Genomic DNA, 22,748 nt, shown 5'->3' with positions numbered 1-22,748 from the left:
TCGGAATCGGACGTTACCTCCCGATCAGGACTCGGATATATATATGTATTAGGGGTGCAATGGTTCTCAGTAAAAAATCTAACCGGTTCTCCACTTACGGTTCGGTACGCACTTGCACCGCGGTCCATCTCGAATGACGACGCATCTATTGGTTAATATGGCTTGTTTAAAATAGCAACGTGGAAAAAAGACAGACAGAGTTCAAATAATGTATGTTTCAGTCGATGGATGCGCACAACGTTACGACAACGATAATCAGAAAGCGTGGACAAAACAGTCACTCTTTGTAAACTGTTAACTGCGAGTGCCATCTGCTCTCATGTCCAGTCATTTACGCCGTCATCACCCGGGTGTTGATACAGGTGAGACCTGAACAGCACATGTTGCTGTCTGTGTTTAAACTAACTCGTTTAAGCCTTGCTGTTTTAAACCTTCAAGAACGAGAGCTCGCGCGCTGTGAGAAGATTTGTGTGCGCTCATCAGAAACGCGCACACGCTTATTTCAGTCAGCGCGCTAATACTGAGTTCTCTTTCAAGTCTTGCGCTTCAGCGGACAAATTCATACAAAAATTATGTCAACATGCCCGTCTTAGTGAGTATCCTAGCAAACATAGTCGGTTATGTCTTAAGTGAACGTATTAGTCGAAAAAGACAGCGCATGTGGAACAGTATATGTACTGGATGTGCATGTCTTATAGGGAAAAAAACGACTGTTAGATACCTGAAAAACCTGAAAAGCACTGTTCCTGGATCCTGGATCTGTTTTTTCGCTCTTCTTTATTCTTTTTCATGTATTATAGAAGTATTGGATCGGGACTCGGTATCGGTAGATACTCAAAATCAAATGACTCAGACTCGGACTCGAGGGCAAAAAAACGTGATTGGGACATCCCTAACCAGAATACTCGTGCACTAGTCTGATAGCGCCTCCCCCTCTACTACGTAATTAAAGCTGCGACAGTTGGCTGCATAAAGTGTCCAACATTCCACACTTCGTTTTTCTGTTAATTTAGCACATCATCTGGGTTAAAATGTAATTTTTTCTTTTTGGAATTTTCAGTGTGAGCACACTACTTGCACTATTTATACTTAAAAACATCATAGAATAGGCACCAATTGGGAATGAATTGGGATTCACCAACTGATTCCACCTGCTTCATCCATACGACAACATATTTTTCTTGTTTTAATGGATTGTCCTCATTCTTTTCTCTTTCACAGGTGTAATAATGAAAACGAGTGGTACCAGATTCATGAGAACATTATCCGCAAGTCCAGCACCAAATACACCGCCCCCAGCACTAACTACGGTAAGTGCACTTTGAAAATGGTCGTACACTTGATTTAAGTGTTATCAGATGTGAAACGTGTAGCTTCACTGAAACTGAACGGTCCTTGCAAAAAAGCATGTCTGTTATCTTGCTTTACTGTCGTAGTTAATGCTTCGCTTATTTTGCTGAAATCACTATAGGAATGCATATGATTGGCCCCTAACTCTCCGTAATTTTCCTGTAATAAAGCAAAGTATGATGTCAAAGTCCATTTATGTTCTCATTAGGTGCTATCATACCTAAAAGAACATAGAATAAAATGTGAAAGTAGACATTACCATGCCTGGTAACTAAGAATACAAGAACATCTGTGAAATGATAAAGGAGTCCAAAAATATATTGAATAACTAGATCAGGTCCCTAATAACCCTTAAAATGAGCTGCATGAGCAAGCAAAGTAAGGTCAGTCTAAAGGCCCATTCACACAAAAGAATGATAACTAAAATGATAACTACACCATAGACATGTGACGGTATCAAATGTTCATGTTGCAATTGATTGATGAAGCTTTTATAACGGTATACGGTATTATCACGATATTAAAATAACAGGTTTAAGAACACTTTTTTTAATAAAACAAAAACAACTCTGACTGAAATTTTCAAACAGATTAAAATGCAAAAGAATTAGGCTATAAAGAACAACAGATAACACTTTACTCTATTTAATGCATAAACTAAGATTGTGCAATAGCTACATTTGTTATTTTTTGTTAATGTTAGTTTAGAAACACAACTGATCATTGTTAGTTTTATCTCAGGTCCATTAAATAAGTTATTTTGATTTTAGTAATGTTATTAAACAGGAACTAAGAAATTAACATTAATTAATAATAATTAATACTTCATAAGTATTTTTATTGTCAGTTTAGTGATAATGAATTAACATGTTAACTAATGAAGCTGTATGTTTTACTGAACAATAACAAATAATCAGAACATTTCTAATCATTAGGGCATGTTGTAGTCCAGATTAAAATATAAAAATGTTTAGGTTTGAAAATAAATATCCTAAAAGTATTCAGTATTTGGTGCTGTGATGAACAACCCTGAGATTACAAAAAAATGAATGGCTGTTTGAAGCATTTTAAAAACTTCACTAGCGCAGTTACTTTGTTTGCATGGTTTCCATGGTAACCACTGCACGCTGCTGTTCCATCAGTGCCCTCTGCTGTCAGAGAGTGAACGCACACTTTCATTCAGCTCGTCTCCTTCACTGGTTCAGCCATGTGCTTCTCGTGCACGTTGGGATTGTTTACATCTGAGCGTGTGTCCTTTTGACGCAGAATACAGCGGTGTTGTGCATTTTATACGATTGATGGGTAAAGTATTCTTAATTGCCTTATAAAAAATGAATAATTGGTAATAAATTATTATTTACGGTATTCTGAAGTGCCCACGATTACAATATCATGCATATTCATTATCGCGATTTATCGCATTACTGAATATCGGCACAAGTCTACTACACCAGCGATTGCTATATTTATTTTCTCTATTTTTCTAGCACGGTTGTTTTATTAGCAAAAAATCCAGGCGTCCAGGTCACACTCAATGGGCATTCCATGTATGCTCTAAAATGCAATTGCCCTCATGTTTTGCAAAAGGACAACAATTGCATTAAACATATCAACGAAATAAACAGTATAAACTTAGATATCTATCACAGTTTTCAAATACCTCTATTTTCTCCATTTTCAAATGTATCCACTTGAGAAAACATCTTCAAAAAAAACTTAATTTTCCCAAGACAAAAATGGTATCTCTGTGTGAATGGAAGGCCAAAACAGAGAGAAAAAGATGTGTTTTCAAATGTATCTGGAATAGTTTGAATGTAGCCCTAGTCCTAGGGGAAATCCTAGGGGAAATGAGTATCGTAGAGGTGTGACTTGAGGTATCGTTCAATGGAAATTGGTGTGTTAGCTGTCCTAATTGAGAGTTTATTTCACCATCGAGGGGAAGGCCTAGAAAAATTTCTGGACCTGGATGAACAGAAACCCTTCCAACTGGGAACTGACAGGAGCCAGGCAATCAGAATGACTGATTGCAGCAGGCGGGCTGGTGTGTACGATTTAATGAAGGATTGAAGGTAGCGGGGAGCCAGGTCATTAGCGGCATTGTAGACCCAAAACAATGTCTTGATTGAATTGAATTGTAGCAGTTACTGGCAGTCGGCATAGAGACCTGAACAAAATTGTAACATAAGAGACACAATCTCTCTGGTACGTTCTTTGAAACAAGGGCCCATTTTACTAAATAAATACTAATGTAATCACAAGGATAATTATAGTGGTCGTCATGAAGTCGTCTCACATTTCTCCGGAACTCTTTCCTTTGTGCAGGTCTAATCATCTCACTGCAGCTGTTGAGAGGTGACATGGAGCAGGTGCGAAGGGAAAACCCCATGATATTCAACCGCGGCGTGGCCATCACACGCAAACTAGGTTTCCCCGATGTGATCATGCCAGGTAAGTCTCATGAAGGTCATGGTTGCAGTTCACTATTCCTTCAGGACTGAATGAATCCAAGAGATATGCCAAGACTTTGTATTCAGGGTCTGAGTATAAGTAGACGGCTGCGACAAGTTAGAACAAGAAAATATAACCAAAGTGAATATGTGTATAATAATAGTTGAATATTTAGGTTAATATTTTGGACATACTAATTTCCCCTATTTTTACATTTTGTCCATTTATCGGTTATTGGTCTTAGCATTAAAATCGACTTATTGTATCAGCCAGAATTTTAATATTGTCACACTACTCAAATTAAATAATTGAGTTAACTCAATGCTAGGGTGTTGCGTTGTTATCTTTAAAAATCCTGTTGTCAATTGTCAAAATTGTACGGTCCATTGTCAATAGTGTAGTGTTGTATGAAGCACAGCTCACACAGAAGTCGCTTTCAAACCAAACATCTTTCTGTTGGCAAACACGTTGATTCCAACTATTTGTTGTGAAATCTGCATGAAGAAATCTTTCGTGAAATTCCTGATTGCATTGATTCCTACTGAAATTACTGGATTTTGTCTGTGAAAATTTGGTGAACAGTGGTAAATTTATTCTTCTGCTGTATCAAACAAATCTCTGAGATTTTTTTCTGTTCTAAACTCAGAGTTTTCAGTGTTTTCTGTGCACACTTCTTGCTTTTTCACTATCTAGGAACTTCATAAAACCACCCTCCTGTGTCTCTCTGCGATGCTTTTCACATGGAGGTCAAAGCGATGCGTAAGCCCTGAAGCGAGTCTTGTGAAAGGGCCTTTAGCAAGACCAATAATCGCATATAACAGCACATAATCAGCCTCATTGCCTTTTAACTGTGTAGAATCAAGCTTATATGAATGTATATGACCCACATTTTGACAGACTGTACCGGCTCTCTGCTCTGAGCCTCAGAGGGCCTGTAAAACTAGCTGGACTCTTGCCACGTCAAAGTTGAGTTAAGAAATCCCTTCCCTGTGATTCAGAAGGAGCCTTGGGGCTTCTCTTTAGTTGCTCTCTTAATAAAATCATGTCACTGTGTGTTCTTTAAAAATTCAGTGGAGCTCTGGCTGAATTCCCCAACAGTCAAAATCGCGTAACCATGTACAATATCTCTTCTCTTTGTCCATAAATTCACACATCAGTCTTGTAGTCCCATATGTCCTTCAGTCCTTCAGTATAGGTGGATTGATGGGTCCTCCATCTTCTTTTGTAGAGCCCTCTCATTTGTCTCTGAGTTAAATGCTTCCTCCTTCTTCTGAAGAGCTCAATGATTGGTTTATCATCCACAAATCGATCCACCTGAGTTCAATTATAATCACAGACAAGGCTGTGCTCTTTAAATTCAGCATTTTGAAACGCCAATAAGTCGATAGGCCTCCGAGAGCCATGGTTCCTTGGGTTTCTGAGGTACGTATTTTTCTGAAAGAGGCTTATATGCTATTGAACCACAATGTCTGGGAAAAACCCATGTAATCTTATTTCAGATTGCTGCATTGACTTTATTCCCTTAAAAGATCAAACTTGGCAGGTTTCTAAAAAAATGTCCCAGCATTGGGATCCATTGCACTAAAACACAATGTCTGTCTTTCAAACAATATTAAGTCTTGGAGGCAGCAATTAGATGGAGTATTGAACTGTTAGCATTATGAAATGTTAATGACACTTGAGGTGCCACAAGCTTTTGAAAATTATTCATTCTCATGACATTTTCAGTAAGCCGGAGATTAGTTTGTTCAACAAAACCTGTCCAGAATTATTTGTACATTCCTTTTCAATGCCAGATGTGATGGGTTGGGATTGCATCATCCACTTCGTTTTCATTTTAGCCATAAAATGACCAAAAATACAACTTAAAGGTGACCTATAATGCCCATTTTAGAAGATGTTATATAAGTCTCTGGTCTCCCCAGAATGTGTCTCTAAAGTTTCAGCTCAAAATACCCCACATATAATTTATTTTAGCTTGTCAAATTTGGCACTATTTGGGTGTAAGCAAAAAACATGCAGTTTTTGTGTGTGTCCCTTTAACCCTTAAATGCATGACTGTTTCGCCAATCATTCTTACATTTTCGGGTCTTTATCAACCCGGATCTATATCTAACATGGAATGATCTCTACCTGTCGTGATAATATAAAACTCCTCTGATATTAGAGTGACAATTACAGAAGAATAAAATAAAGCATATTTTGTTACCTTTTGGAGCTTGAAAGGGCTCAGTTTGAGCAGACGTTTTATGCCATCATCACTGTCCTCGTCAGAGCTCATTTCCCAGTAAATTCAGCAAATAATAGGCTAGTTTTATGTTTGAGGTCACAAATATGAGCCCATTCGCGATCTCAAACATATTCTCAGAACTATATAATTTTCAACATCTTCAAAATCAATATTTCGATCGCTAACATCTTCACCAGATCCATCCAGTGACAGTTACAGTCATATTTGATTGCGTTCATTACTTGCCCCACAGTAAATTGCTGAGCCATTTCATGTTTCTCTTATTATTTCGTTTTCTGTCTAAATGAGTCGTCACTTAAGCATTGTATATCAGACATTGCCACCTTGTTGAATAAAGGTGAATTGCACTTATTCCGTCATCTAAGATTCAATTATTGTTGTGCAGAAAAAATATATGTGCACTCATACACACCTCGGGTCGTTTGCGACCCTATACAATTTTTACAAAAAATGAATACAACAATAGGCATTCTTTTATAATTTTATGATTTTTTTCTTGTTATATTCTTTATAATGAATTGATTGAGGAATAACAAGAAGGTTGATGTCTAACTTTAAAAAATGAACGAGGAGGAGGGTAGTGAATGACGGTTTATTTCTCAGAATAAGGGTTAAATGCAAATGAGCTGCTTCTCCCAGCCTGCTTTCCAAAAGAGGGTGGAGCTTTAACAGCTTGTGCTTTGGTTGCTCAACAACAAAGTCCGTCATAAAATGGTGGCATGGTAACAACACTATACTACAACAACTCTTCCTCTTCTCTAAAGCATCCCAACATGGTCTCTCCCCCTTTGTTGTGTATTCTCGGGGGCAGGGTTTATGTCAATTTTAGAAGAAGCTTGTTGTAGTCCTTAAACAGCGAATTCTTTAAAAGAAAATATCTCCCTTTGCGTTGAACTTTGAGCGTCATAACTTTACAGATGTTATGTATGCTTTAACAGAAACATTACACAGTAACTAAAGTTTAAAAAATCATAATTAACCACCCTTTTCCAGATGTTTCCATGGTCCTGTGTTTTGTCGTCCTCTTTATATACATAAAACAGAAAGTGAGCACATGCAAATACCTAGATACTAAACCGTAGCATCTGCTTTCCCTTCTCTATACACTAGCTACTGCTGTCAGGCCATTTTTTCCTCTTTCCAGCTGGGAATGCACCAGGATTGTTCCTTTTTGGAAAAAAAAAAAAATTGTGCCTGAATAGAGGGCTTTATGTGGATTGTATTCCACAAAATAGCTCTGAAGCAGTGGAGAGAAGTGTCTTAACGCTGTAGCCATAACAGAAAGCATCTAAACAGGAACGCAATCCAATGAAATACCAGTGCTCACAGGGAGTCAGCCTGCTGCTGCCAGATAACATTTTTATCAGGGTGTGAAACTGTAGGGTACTGTCAGCCAAACAGACAAACACACAAAGCTTTATTTAGGCTTTTACAGTGTGTTGTCTATTCCATCCACTGTTTCTGAATGCAGCTGTGGCCATATTTGCTTTCTTGTCTAGATTTGCTTCTTGCTAGATTCATTAACAGTAGTATTTGTGTTGTGGGACACTGAATGTTTGGAATGGACAATTTTCGATCTGATACCATGTACCATAAAGGCCAATATTGTCAATATGTTTACTAATACTCGTACTGGTTTTATTTATTTATTTATTTGTTGCATTTTTAAAAGATATTTAGGGCCCGGACACCGATGGTGTGAGGACCCTACTGTAATTGCTCGGTCAATTCTTCTTCTTCTCCGAAATGAATCACATTTTTGAGGACCTAAACATGCTAGGAAACTCATGAAACTTTGCACACGTGTAAAGGCTTTTGCACACTGAGTCAGAAATTTTTGTATGCGTTTTTTCGTATTTGTGATCCTAAAAATTCGTCACGCACAGAGACCTTGCACACTGAGTCTGTTGCGTATTAATGAATGCTTTGCGGAAAAAAAACGCGAAACAACACAAAATGGAGTCTTTAAGCAGTGAGCACGATTTAGTTGTCCTCTCTCTTCTTAAAAAGAGGAAAAGAAAGGAAATATTGGGTCCATCCCGAGATTGCATAGAGAGAAAGAAGAGTTCACCTCATCAAGGAGCTGTGTGATTATCCCGAGCGTTTCAAAGCTTACTTCAGGATATCAATGGCTCAGTTTGATGCTTTGCTACTGGCGATCTGCTTTGCTATATGTCTTTATATTCTGTCTGTTTGTATTCCACACTTCGTTTGTCATACAGTGCTGCTGCTTTGTTCTGAAGAGGACATGGATCAACTTGTCAGATGGCATTCAGGATTTTGGCGTTCGCTTGTACGGTGGCTCTGAATTGTCAAAAAGTCTCTCTAAATGCATACCACGGATGTGAAAAATCCAGAAAATCGAAACTGATCCTAATATTTTTATGACGGACGAAAGTTTCAGAGGCATTGTGAAAACATGGTTGTCATAACGTGAAATCGTATTTGTTTTTTAACGTACGAACGTTTCAGACGCGAATTTCTGACTCAGTGTGCAAAGGCTTTAAGAAATGGTGAAAATTTGCATCTGATATGGGTTTCAGAATTAGGTGTGGCAAAATGGCTCGATAGCGCCACCTACAAAAAGTCAATTAAGCGCCTTTCACGCTACATTTCTCATACAAGTATGAAATTCCCCCAATACCTAAAAAAAGTCCCTGGGTGCAAAATCTGAAAACCCAACAGGAAGTGAGATATTTTGAATTTCCTCTGCAAAATGTTTGCAGTTTTTGCCACTTCCAGACGTTGTACTTTAACGAGCTCCTCCTAGAGATTTTATCAGATCAACATCATATTTGGTCAGTCTAATTTAAAGCCCTTTGCGACAAAGTTTGATGTTTCGCCATGAAACAGGAAGTTGTTGTAACTCGGGCATACAATGTCCGATCTGCCCCAAACTTCACATGTTTATTAGAGTCCTAGCCTGAAGTCATCTACATGCCAATATTCAGTTACAGTCATAGTGCCCCCTGTGGGTAACAAGAAATATCTTGTTTTACACTGTGATTAACTCCTCATAGAGATTAAACCAGATAAACACCATATGTTGTCAGTCTAATCTTAAGGCCCTAGTGATGTTAAATTGCGAAGCTCTTGAGTTTTCGCTGAAGGGCATGTCCATAGCGGCCTGACAAAGTCTAATGTTTTGCCATGAAAGAGGAAGTTGTTTTAACTCAGGCATACAGTGGCCGATCTGCCCCAAACTTCACATGTGTGATAAGAGACCTGGCCTAAAGACATCTATATGCCAATATTCAGTTAGTTACAGCGTCACTTGCTGGCAACAGGAAATGGCATGCTTTACTCTGTAATTCACTCCCAGAAACCCATTTCAATATGCCACAAAATACCAAACATACTAGAAACAAATTAAATCATGCAACACTTGGCTAAGTGCTAATGTATGTGATTAACACTTAAAGAGGAAGTTGTTGTAACTCAGACATACAGTGGTACAATACAACAGTCCTGGCCCAAAGACATCTACATGGCAGTATTCAGTTACAGTCAAAGCGCAACCTGCTGGCCACGGGTAGTGTGGCACTCAGAAATCACTTTGCCATAATTCTACTGTATTTACTCGCTTACACGCATGTCGCCACTGTTCACTGTTTTCTTGAGGCCAATGGGTGGCGGTGAGGGCCCTTTCATTGCTGCTTGCAGCTTTAATTAGTAATTATAGCCCTTTAACATTTTTTGAAAGACATTGTTAACAGGCCAATTTCACAAACATTTGCAATTAAAAAATGCAGTTGTCAAATGTAGATTTCTAAACACTTATTGTGTAATAAAACAAACAATCAAGCAACAGCTATTTAAAACACTGTGGGATGACCTCTTACAGGTCAATACAACAACTAAAATTGCTCCTTGTTACTCAGAATGAACAAGATATTCTCATTTTGTGAACAAAAGTCAAGGAAACTTTTTCATTATGCACATTACATTCAAAATAGAGCAATAGTTTTATTGCGTAAGGCATTTTATATCATTCTCCTTCATTATATCAGCCCTCAGTAAAGATATCTGGTGCATCAAAGCAAATTTAAGCTTTTCTTTAAGGTATATGCCGAAATATACATTTCTACACTCATAACTGTCTGCATATTCGCTGCAGGGTGAGTGTCAGCAGGAGGGATCATTTCTAGCAGCGCTCAGAAGATGCACGCATTCTCTTTTATTGCATCAGCTGTAATTGGAAGAAATCAAATTAAACCCACAACTTCTTTCACTAACAGCTAAAACTTTTTTTTCCCCCGAGTAGACGGGTAAGAGCTCAGCACTATTCCAAAGAGAGTCTATGTTTATTTTGAGTATTATGATTCAGATGCTTGCCGCTCTGCAGAGAGAATGTGGGCTGCTGTGTCATGGATTGAATGAGGTTGATAATGAAAGAGTCATCTGAAAGCCAAGGTCACATGTGGAATGACAGTGTAAAAGACAGGTTGAATCTCAAGTTTGATGATGTTTCTTCTAGCCAGTGGGTGCAGTTTTTGCTCCTACAGTTTAGTTGGACAAACGATTTGACCTTTATGTAGCAATAGCTTTTATTACAGTCTGTAAAAGGGTTTAAAAGTGAAGCTAAATTAAGTGTTCTGGGTCTGTCGGAAATTAAAATTTCTTTTAAGCGTGAACAAAAAACACATAGATATAGGAACATGCTAAAAAAAAAAAAAAAAAGTTTTTGTATCTATCCAACTTTTATGTGTTAGACATAGTAGACTAAGGTACGTTTCTTATCACATATCTGCAAGCATGATCAACAATGATTTTCTGAAAAAGTGTGGAAAAAGTGCCATTTATAATTATAATAATAAAAAAAAAAATTTACTAAAGAAATAAAAAAATGTGACTCTCTTACAGTTTCTTGAAAATGTATCGTCAGGGATGTTTTTGAACTCCATGTCGCGACACACAAGTGTTGACTTTTTCTTGCAATAATTCACCAGAGAAAAAAATATAAGTAACAACAATAACCACAATGTTTTTTTTTTTTGTTTTTTTTTTGTTTTTTTAAGGGTACAGTTTCACCAGACAAAAATTAGAAAACAAAAAAGTTACTAAACAATAATATTCTGAAAAAGCATGTAAAAAGTGTCATTTAAAAGTGGCAAAAAATATGATAACACTTTAGGATGACACTTTACAATAACACATGCATATTACTAGCATATTGACTGTTTATTAGTACTTATAAAGCACATATTATTGCCTTATTCCATCTTCATGACCATATTCTACATCCCTTAATTCTACCCCATATCTAAACTCAACCACTACAACAACTACCTAACTATTAATAAGCAGAAAATTAGGAGTTTAAAGTCTTATTTATTAGTAAACATATGTTCCCCAAATTGTGTGACTAAAATATTTGTGCATTTCTAATAATTTCTTGGAAATGTATCATCAGATTTTTGTCTAGGATGTCTGAACTTTTTTGAACCCAAAGTGGTGACATATGATTGAGTTTTTCTTGCAACAAAATGAAAATATAAGTAACACAGATCATATTAGTTTTGTAACAGTGCAGTGTTAGCAATATTACTCATATTACCTAACAATGTTGTTTTTGTTGATCTTTAGGTGACATACGCAACGACCTCTACCTCACGCTGGAGAGAGGAGACTTTGAGAGAGGAGGAAAGAGTGTTCAGAAGAACATTGAGGTCACCATGTATGTACTCTATGCTGACGGCGAGATCCTCAAAGTAAGTAAACTACATTAATAAAGGAATAGTTTGCCAACAATGAAAGTTCTGTCATCATTTACTCACCCTCATGTAATTCTAATCCATCTATAAAGGGAGATTTTTTTTTTTTTTTTTGTGCTGGTTGCTCTTTTCCATGAAATTGCACCATGATTATTGGAAAACAAAAAAATCGCATTCTGTGTTCCACAGAAGCAACAAAGTATGTGTTTGAAACGACATGAGGGAGAAATTAATGACAGATTTCTAATTTCTGGGCAAATTATTCCTTTGAAAAACATACAAGTGATCTGTAGCTCATGTGGTGAATCATTTAGTCCAAACAAATTTCAAGTCAGTTTGAAAGGAGTAAATGATTTTGGGATTTTCTGATGTATTTTACATAAGCCCATCATAAATTTTCTCAAACTTTGATGCACACTATAAAGCCACATAAAAGCAAACCATTTCCATTTCTTCTATCTTTTATCAGGAGTGCATTAGTCTGGGCTCAGGAGAACACAGCATCAGTGAGTACCGCTCTTTCGTTCTCTACCACAACAACAGTCCACGCTGGAGTGAGGTCATCAAACTGCCAATCCCCATTGACCGATTCCGGGGGTCCCATCTGCGCTTTGAGTTTAGACACTGTTCAAGTAAGGATTTATACACCTCCAGTAAAATTTTGCACACATTTGATTATTTTTCTCTTGACATTTTGATCTTATGCCCAAATTATTAAAATTAATCAACTAATACTAGTGCCTACATATGAACTTCTCTCCAAAATAACATTTCTATAAAAAAAATGAATAAATCCACTTGCTGGGTTAAATGCTGCATGCAACACTCAACATATTTAAAATTCAAGGGTCTTTGACTTAGTTCATGAAGTGAAATGATTTTTTATCATTATTATAATGAATTGAAATTACTGGTACTTAAAACTTAACAAGTACTTTAGACAGTATTGCCATTTTATTGTTTTTACAGCAAAGGACAAAGGAGAAAAGAAGCTTTTTGGCTTTGCGTTCACTCCTCTCATGAGGGAAGACGGCACCACACTGTCAGATGAGAGCCATGAGCTTTACGTCTACAAGGTGAGGACAGTCTCTGTCAAACTAGGGCTGTTAAGCAATTACAATATTTGGCGATTAAAGGTAGGGTATGCAATTTTTGGGGCACCTAGCAATAGCAAGGTAGCTTTGAAAGCATTAAATCCCACCCTCCCTTCAGAGGGTCTCCAAACCAACGCCTCCTTCAAAACTCATGAACTTACACAGCACAGTTTGCAAAGCGTCTCAAAACGAGAGACGGCGTTAACCTACCTTAGGTCTGAAAGCACATAACATTAAAATAGTAATGAACATAAACAACTTAAAGAGCACTGACCTGTACCACCTGACTGGTGCCATTGAAACGCATAAATTTGAGTCACAAACCACTCCAAGTAAAATGTCATGGTTTTCCATCTCTTCCAAATTACAGTTACAGCATGAACGCAGCATAAGCTTGTTGTTTTAGTTCAGGAGGAACTGGATGAACATTTTATGGTCCTACGCCTTCCACAGATGATATATATATATATACATTTTTTTTTTTTTTTTTTTTTTTTTTTTTATAATATACAGGGTGTGATTTGTAGGGGGGGATGGGATCCCTTCCTCTGCTGAAATATTTTTACCCCAGGTGGGGATAAAAAATTTCCCCCCTGGGGTGATGCTACTCCACAAACCACCAAGAGCATATAAAAAAACAAAAATAAAAATCTTTAAAAAGTAAAATGCTGCATTTATATAGAACTGTCTCTTTATGACCACAACAAACGGGACACTTTTCAGACGCGCATACCAACATCGCCTCAGCGTCCAGCGCAAATCAAACAATCGCGGAAAAGGTAACGTTAGGTGACAACGAAGGAGCTTCAGTTGAACAACAGTGAACTGCGGTCAGGTGAGATGTTGTCAGGCTATGTTGGTAAAACTCAGAAAAATTAACATGCCTGTCCAATTAGCCGTTATACTGTGCTCGTGGCATGCACTCAAGAATTGCATGCGCAAATGCGCCGGCGCACGCTGCATAATTACTTTATTATAGCTTATAGAAACTATGTGCAATGACCGTCATTGTTCTGTTGTAAGTTAAGTCATGAAATTACCAAACATGCGATTAAAGCTGCCTCAAAACTGTGCATGCATGTATGTAGTATTTGTTGACATGGTTTTAAAGCTATTGTTATCCAATTTGTTGGCCTTAAAACATCTTAAATATGCACATATGTACACCAGGGAAATCTAAATTTTCTCGGGGGAACATGCCCCCGTACCACCCTAGAAAAATAGTATATAGCTCCACTGTTTTTTTGTTTTTTTTTTTAATTTAAAAAAAAAAAAAAAAAAAAAAAAAAAACTTTTCAAAACTATATATATATATATATTTAGATAATTTAATGTAGTGATTGCTATCAGGATGTGAAGAGACTTTCAACCAGCATAACAAAAAAAATGCTTCTGGAACAAATCACCTACCCAGATGGAACAGTATTAACTTCTTATTTATTGAACTGTTGTATTAAATCAATATCACATTTGCTGTTGTGCTATTCAGGACAAAAACAGCACTCGTGTGATATTGCTCTTGTTACTCTTGTGATATTGCTTAACTATATCATATTATATAAATATGAGACAAAAACTGATACAGAGGCATTTTTGGCCACATATCCTAAATATTCAGCCCATTCTATCTGGATTCTGTAGGCTCAGAATTGTGAGCAGAGTTGTTGCCTTGCTTCATGTGACTTGTAAGATTAGAATAAATGTACCTACATAAGTCTGGGGCAGAACGGGTGCTTTAAATGCATTAATCATTTTAACACATAATTTTTCCCCATAACTAATTAATTAAAATGTTAAATCGACAGCCTTACTTTAATTACATCATAAATTATGTGCATTTGTCCTTTACAAGTACTTTATATTTAAATGTTGTTAAACATAATATTAAAAATAATATATTAATATGTAAGATTAAAGCACATTTTAAATTGGATTTAATTTTTTATCCACTTACCAAGAGTTAAAACATTCCAGCTTTTTAAAAGATATGTAATCAATAGCAATCAGACAAGTTAAAGTCACACAATCAGTAACACATTTGTTGTGTGTTTTTGTCATTGTCTATATTGGTTTTATCATTATTATGTTTTAATAAATAAAATGTAAGTTTTTGTTATCTTAATACGTCAAGTTAAACTAAACAAAAATGAGAAATGTTGCCTTCAAAATAAAGTGTTAGCAGATATTAAGCAGACAGTCTACTAATACTCTAATGACTGCTAGTTGACATGTAGTCGCAAAGTTAGTAGAAGTGGACTATCAAAATAAAGTCTTATCAATGTTTATTTTATTTAGTAAATAAGTAAAGAAAATAGTTTTTTCTACTTTTAGTTAACAATAATAACCATGGTACAGAAAGTGCATAGCATGTTGATGTCTAACTTATATAACTCTTTTCTGTATGTGGATCAAGTGTGATGAAAACACCACCTTCAGTAACCATGCGCTATACTTGGGGTTGCCCTGTTGTAAAGATGACTTCAACGGCTGCCCAAACATCCCATCCAGCCTCATATTCCAGCGCAGCACTAAGGAGACCATCTGGATATCCACTCAACTCTCTTCCACCAAACTAACACAGAATGGTAACTTACTAACACTTCATGCAATTTTTCCTCCGTTTATCAGTTGTTGTGTCTACTTCACAGAGTAATAACACTTTCTTGTTGTTTTTTGAAGTCGATTTGCTAGCTTTGTTGAAGTGGAAAGCACATCCAGACCGTGTAATGGACATTTTGGGGCGATTGCGTCACGTCTGCGGAGAAGAAATAGTCAAAGTGAGAGCTCTGACTTAATAATAATAATAAAAAATTATTATTGACAGTCTGCTTAATGTAATTTACACCCACATTTTCTGTTTTTCTTCTCCAGTTTCTTCAAGACATCCTCGACACACTGTTCTCCATTCTGGATGACAACACAGACAAATATGGACCCCTGGTGTTTCAGTCACTGGTTAGAAAACTTTAATTAATTACATTTTAAAGAATGTGCCATAGCTTACCTAATGTTAATAATTCACAGCTGTAATAACATGTCCGATTTCCATTCATCAAAAGAGCTCATTTTTACTTTACAAGCGTGTATTTGCATGTGTGAACACCCTTAAATGCACACGATTCATCTCTTTCAGCAGTTTCCATGATGTACGTGTGTGTCTGTTTTGAAAAATGGAAGATTTCAGCTGGCATGGATCCAGGCATTATTAGGCGTTCACAGCTGCTTGGTAGTGGTGTCTCCAGAGAGCCTTTAGCTTCTCGTACTCCTGTAAAAAGAGTCAAGATGTTCTAGCCTCTCTTGGCTTGAATACATCTGTCATGTTTCTGTGTGGAGAATAGAGAACCATTGCAGGCTGCATCCTTTTTGCATTGATATTCATTTTGCATTATGCTGTCGTGATCCTTTAGACTTCAGCTTATCTAGTTTGGGATTTCTGTGTAAATTTAAACCAAATTCACATAAGAGAAGTTTTTGCAAAGTTTATAAAATATTATCTTTTTTTTAGTGATCATACTGTCAAATTCAGCTGCATTGTTCAATCTGACAAGCAGTGTTTAATTTAACAAAAAAAAAAAAAAAAAAAAAAAAAAAAAAAAAAAAAAAAAAAATATATATATATATATATATATATATATATATATATATATATATATATATATATATATATATATATATATATATATATATATATATTGATTATATTGATAAAACTATATGAGTAACTCAATGATACTAAAATAACACTGATGCAATTGTGGATCTGATCTGTAACATCAGTTTCCCATCTCTGTCCAGGTGTTCATCATAAATCTGCTCCGGGACAGTAAGTTTTATCACTTCCGGCCTGTGATGGACACCTACATCCAGAAGCACTTTGCTGGAGCACTGGCTTACAAGTGAGCTCATCAGTTTTCCCAGGATATTTTTGTTTAGAAATAGTTTAAGCAAACGTATCTTAGTAATGGAATAAAAATAGTATTTCATGTTTTCTGAATATAGTGTAACTAGTGTTCAATTCCAAATGCAGAGAGTTGATTCGATGTCTGAAGTGGTATATGGACCGGTCAGCAGAAGTTGTACGACAAGATCACATCCAGGAAGCCATGAGGGTAAGACCTCCTAGTATGCTGTATAACCAAACCAACGGAAGTCAAGAAAAAAATCCACATAAAATCAAATAAACATGATTCAGCTTAAACAGGAACTTAAATAAATAAAATACAATACATTTTAGAGCATTCCTCAAAGGACCTTTGCAAATAACAAGCTCAAGCTGATTTTTTGTTATGTTTTTTTTTTTTTTACTCAGTGTAGGGTTTTGTTAAGATGTATTGTCATTGCTGGTTTGAGTGGTGATTCATTTTGGTTCTGACAGTACCCTCATATTAAAATGTCAAAGTACAGAGAAATTATTCTTTAGTTAAAGTGTGGGTGCTGTGTCAAATATATCAAAAGTATCTAGCTGGAAACATACTTGAGCGAAAGTGAGAAGTTTTATTTGTACTTAAGTATTTAGGTGTAAAGCCTTTTTTTTTCTTGGCTTTTAAAACTGGCTGATGAAAGACAACGAAAGACTTCTAATGTAATTTTGTTGCACAAAGTGTGAAAAGCAGCCCATTTAATCACAGTCTCAATGTTGTTTTTTCACATTTTTTTTTTTTTTTTTTAATCTTCAGCAATGGTTATAATGGTATCTGTACTGTACTCAGTACAAATGAAATTGTAATTAGTAAAAAGTGTTTTTCTTTTTATTTTTTTTATTTTTTATGTAAATGCAAACAAGTATTTAGTTTCATTAGCACTCTAATTGAGTACAAATTTCCCAAAATAATATTTTAGTAATTAAAGAGTTAGTTCATCCAAAATGAAATTCATTCATCTTCGGAACACAAATTAAGATCTTTTTGATGATATCCAAGAGGTAGCCTGGGTGCCAGCCCGAACCCCGCCCACAACATTTTTTGGACGGAATAAAAGAATAAAAGAAATCGACAGCGCATTAATTTTAAAAGACGAACAAAGAACCACAATCAAGGCATTTGTCGATGGGAAAGATGTGTTTGCCGCCCTTCCAATGGGATTCGGCAAACGTTTAAGTACAAGTTCAACATACGTCACTTGCTGCGTTGCTCTGATTGGTTGTAGGTCTATCCAATTGAGTGCAGAGTTGTTTTTTTTTAACTGGTTCGGTTAAGACACGCCCCATAATTCAAGTGCAATGGAGCAGTATCAGACTCACATTCTTCCTAGAATATGAGTATGACGAAGTCAGGCTATCCAAGAGGTATATGACTCATCCATAGACAGCAATATAATCAACACTTTCAAGGTCCAGAAAGTTACTAAATACATCATTAAAACAGTCGACGTGACTGCAGTGGTTCAACCTTAATTTTAAGAAGCGATGTGAATACATTTCGTGTGCAAAAACAAAACAAAAATAACGACCATAACAGACTTCAACAATGTCTTCTCTTCCCTGTTGTTATCCTTTCACAGGTGACGCAGTAAGCACAGTGCAGGCTTCTACGTCTGAATGCCGGCTCAGTATTGGCCAAAGCTGCAATACTGCTGATGCAGGAGCTGCCCAATAATGAGTCGGCGTTTTCAAATAGAATCTGGAAGCGCTGAACGTAAACAATGTATGAGAATGACACATTGTTTTATTGTTGCTCATAAAAAAAGTATTCTTGTTGCTTCATAAAATTATTGTTGAACCACTGCAGTCACGTCGACTGTTTTAATGATGTATTTAGTACCTTTCTGGACCTTGAAAGTGTTGATTATATTGCTGTCTATGGATGAATCATAAACCTCTCGGATTTCATCAAAACATATCTTGATTTGTGTTTTCCGAAGAAGAATGAAGGTCTTACATGTGTGGAATTACATGAGGTTAAGTACAATTTCTTAAGTACTTCCCACCCTTGATGTAAAAAAAAAAAAAAAAAAATGTTCTTACATTTTTTTAAATTTTCTTCATTTGTCTTCAAGTAAAAGCACAAGAATTGGCCCTATTTATTTTAACTGGAATGTTTTAAAGACATTTTATAGCATAAATGTGGAGCCCAGACATATTCAGGGTACACACATTAATTGTAAATCTTCCTTCAGGCTCTAGAGTATTTGTTTAAATTCATCGTCCAGTCACGGATCCTCTACTCCCGGGCCACCTGTGGGATGGAGGAGGACCAATTTAGGGCCAGCATCCAGGAGCTTTTCCAATCCATCCGTTTCGTCCTCAGTCTGGACAGCCGCAGCTCTGAGACGCTCATTTTTACCCAGGTCAGATATAAACAAAAGAACCATTTCACATTTCATGAAATCTGGTGTATAAATACAACTGTGTCAAAAATAAAAAGCTTGAAATTACAGGAAGTGGGATGTAACAGGTAAATGTTTGTTACTGTGCTCTTTTTCATATTAATTAATTTATTAATTTATATCTCACTTCTGTTTAATTAAAGAATTAAGCATCAAAAACAAACAAGAACAAAAGAACAAGATGGTGTAATGTGTTTGTAAAGGAAAGGTTTAGTTGTAACGAGTTGCTGATCTCCAAAGCCATGGTTGTTGACTCAAGATCAAAGCTGCTTCCTTGAGGCCCAGGTTTGTTTAGTCTTCTATCAGAATTATGCATCTGTCTATCTCTGCCCTAAAGAACACAGTAGTAAGGTTAGTTGATACAGGAATAAGGAGGTGGGAACCGGTGAACGTTTAACACAACTTTAATACCAATAAAATAAATAAACAACAAAACGAAAGTAAAATGCCGGCAGTTGTCTGTGAGGACAAACATAACAAAACATAAAGTTAAATCCATGCCTGGTCCTCTCTCGTCCTTAACTGTCGTCGCTCCTCCTTTTATGCTTCCGGAGCTCCTTCGTGAGAGACACGAGACCGGTGCAACGCGCAGCTGACGGCCTCGCACCGTTCCCTCATGGCTCTCGCCCCACCCTGCTGGTTAGAAACATGTACGTCTAAGCTGTTTAGACAGGCCCGTCTCATGGATATCCTGTGAAATCATTTCTCATTTAGAATGAGTAGTGATCATACGAAACAAGGTTTTTCTTGAAGGCTGCAGGAGTATGTTTGAGAAGATATCTGCTTGCTTCAGATTGCTTGCTCATTGAAGCAGATGTAAAATGTTCTGAAGTATCAAATTTGAAGAATAAAAGACAAGAGGACTCAAGATGAAGATAGAGAGACACCAACACCACCAAACAAGTTTTTGAGAAACTGTACTATCATTAGCCACTATTTTTACATTTTACATATTCTGAAAATGGTGTGAATGTTATTTGCTGCTATGATGCTTGTATGTTGTCAGGGCATTACTGTATGCAGTTGTGAGGGTGTTTTAGATTAATGCTAAAAGCATTTCTAGGTGGATGCTAAGGTGGATGTTTACTGGCCCGAGTCAAACTAGCCCTCCTCCAAGTTACTATGATATTCTGATCCCTATATATGTTTTATTGTTCACCAGGTAATAGTTCCCCTCAGTAAGGCTCATGACTTGAGGTATCATTGAGTTCCATAGGACAAACAATGTGTTAAAGGTTTATGTGCCAAAGTTTAATACATAGGGTTGGGGGTTGTAGACAGATGGACTTTGTTATAAGTCTCTTTTGTTTAATTATTGGTAGTGTTTGTACAGAAAAATGTGAAAAATCTTTCTCTATTAATGTTTGAAATTTTACATTCATGTAGATTATGTACAAGGAAAATTTTTATTAGGTAATGAAATCTTTGTTGTATTTCTTCCACATGACTTTTTCTGTCGCCACCATATTTTATTGTTCATGTCTCCAGCATTCATCAGTGGATCAATGGATCCACCAGGAACCGAAGAATAAAAAAAAAATAAAAAAAAAAGTGGCTGTACTCAGTATCTGGACACATTACAGTCCATCCTACCAACAATTCTTGAACAAATGCTTTGATGAAGATTTAGACTTTTTTTTGTTTTTTGTTTTTTTGTTGACTTAATGTTTTTCCTAAATTGTCCCATATTGTACCTTTGTGGACTTTTTCCATCCCTGCCCTGTATCCTGACCCAATCCTGCCCAACCTCATTGTACCCCCTAGGGTCCCCAGCCAACTACAGGACAAGCCACTGCCATCCAGGGCAACTGCTTGCAGCCGTTGAGCTGTAATGCCCCACGGCCCTCTCCACTGTCTGTAAGTAGATGCAGCTTGATGAATTGCCCCACAGTAATGGAATGGAGATTTCCTCACAACCCAACCCAATGCCCAAAACTACAGTCACATACAACCATTCAGTACGTTTTCAGAACACCAGACCCCAACATGAACCAACAACCAAAACACACTGCCAACAAATGTTTCCCAATGTTTCTGCTGGGTTCTTTGGTGTGTTTCTTGGTTTTGATTGCTGTGTTTGACACCAAGTCTTCTTCTGCACAAAGTTCAGTCCTTCCAAACACCTCAATTATTCACCTTTCCTCTTCAGTGGCATTGAACCAGTGACCAGAGATCACCTTGCCTGTAATGGATCGCACCATGGGAATGTTGAGCAAAGTGGGGAAGGGAAGTCCTCAGAAGCAAGAGATGTGGAAGTTCATGTAATGGTAGATTTGAATAAAGGAATAGATAAGTGTCAATTATGAATCACAATGCCAATCTAGTTGAGAAGTTTTTGGCTGTGCCCGTGACTCTATAGCAGTCTTCAACCCTGCTCCTGGAGACCCACGGTCCTGCAAATTTTAGTTCCAACCTACTTTAACCATCTGCTTGTAATTTTCAAGTGACCTTGAATTTTTTATAAAAAAATTCTGGGTACTCAAAATGTTTACATGTAGAAGGAGGAATCTCCTCAACCACCACCAATGTATAGCATCCACCTGGATGATGCGACGGCAGCCATATTGTGCCCACCACACACCAGTTTATTGGTGGAGAGGAGACTGAGTGATGAAGCCAGTCAGCATATGGGGATGATTAGGAGGCCATGATGAACAGAGGCCAATGGGCAAATTTAGCCAGGATGCCGGGGTTACACCCCTCTTTTCAAAGTACATCCTGGGATTTTTAACAACCACAGAGAGTCAGGACCTCGATTTAACGTCTCATCCAAAGGACGGAATGGTTGGTTCAGGTGTGTTTGATTAGAGTTGGAGCTAAACTCTGCAGGGCAGTGGGTCTCCAGGAGGTTTAAAAGCCTCTAATATAGCACCATAGATGGTTTGGCATCTTCCTCTCAAAAAATTTACTTTACTGACTCTCTAATCTACAAAGTAACCATGAGGTCTTGACAAAGCCTCACTGTTACTTCATCTCTTGCTGTATAGGTGATGTCCATCCCGTCTTTGGCCAACAGTCCCTTCACATCTTGAGCTGTCTGAAAAGGGGAACACAAACCATGACGAAAATGCAAATCTCAACCTTTCTTTCTCTTGTCCTTTCCCATCTCTTCAGGCTGCCCTGCTCAACTCTTTCCCTGCCATTTTTGACGAGCTCCTTCAGATGTTCACAGTACAGGAAGTGGCAGAGTTTGTGAGAGGAACTCTGGGTAGCATGCCTAGTACGGTCCACATCGGTCAGTCCATGGATGTGGTCAAGCTTCAGTCCATTGCTCGAACGGTGGATAGCAGGCTTTTCTCCTTTCCAGGTATTTATTAAAGAAACATACTATTTTTTTTTTTTTTTTTTTTACCTTTACCAGGTACAACTGTACCTGATAAATTACACTCAAAGGACATCTTTGTATCTTATTTACCCCTAAAGCGGTTCATTGTAGTACTACTCTAAAGTACTAATATGCAAATTTTAGGAATAGATAAGATGCAAAGTTGTCCCTTTAATGGTGCTGTCCCAAGCTGTTGTACCCCTTAAAGTACAAAGTATTGCTTTAATAACCTCCCTCTGTCT

General features: G+C 37.0%; 1 protein-coding gene across 11 annotated transcripts in view; it reads left to right on the top strand.

Annotated features, from left to right (window-relative positions):
• dock3 (dedicator of cytokinesis 3) overlaps positions 1-22,748 on the top strand; it is a 276,148-nt gene that overhangs the window by 219,452 nt on the left and 33,948 nt on the right. For 9 of the 11 annotated variants that reach the window (XR_010896060.1, XM_067395896.1, XM_067395895.1 and 6 more), the window contains 13 exons: positions 1,222-1,310; positions 3,673-3,798; positions 11,636-11,760; positions 12,233-12,395; positions 12,733-12,839; positions 15,271-15,442; positions 15,537-15,634; positions 15,729-15,812; positions 16,653-16,753; positions 16,885-16,966; positions 18,972-19,142; positions 20,946-21,038; positions 22,296-22,488. Coding sequence is in view for 10 of the 11 variants with exons in the window: in XM_067395896.1 (XP_067251997.1) it covers positions 1,222-1,310; positions 3,673-3,798; positions 11,636-11,760; positions 12,233-12,395; positions 12,733-12,839; positions 15,271-15,442; positions 15,537-15,634; positions 15,729-15,812; positions 16,653-16,753; positions 16,885-16,966; positions 18,972-19,142; positions 20,946-21,038; positions 22,296-22,488 (1,604 nt within the window). In the remaining variant the exon portion in view is untranslated. The remainder of the gene's footprint in view (positions 1-1,221; positions 1,311-3,672; positions 3,799-11,635; positions 11,761-12,232; positions 12,396-12,732; positions 12,840-15,270; positions 15,443-15,536; positions 15,635-15,728; positions 15,813-16,652; positions 16,754-16,884; positions 16,967-18,971; positions 19,143-20,945; positions 21,039-22,295; positions 22,489-22,748) is intronic. The other 2 variants (XM_067395903.1, XM_067395900.1) reach the window with 1 other exon arrangement.

The sequence above is a fragment of the Chanodichthys erythropterus genome, chromosome 10 (genome assembly GCF_024489055.1).
Source record: "Chanodichthys erythropterus isolate Z2021 chromosome 10, ASM2448905v1, whole genome shotgun sequence".
Lineage (NCBI taxonomy): Eukaryota > Metazoa > Chordata > Actinopteri > Cypriniformes > Xenocyprididae > Chanodichthys > Chanodichthys erythropterus.
This window is presented reverse-complemented; position numbering and strand designations above follow the sequence as displayed.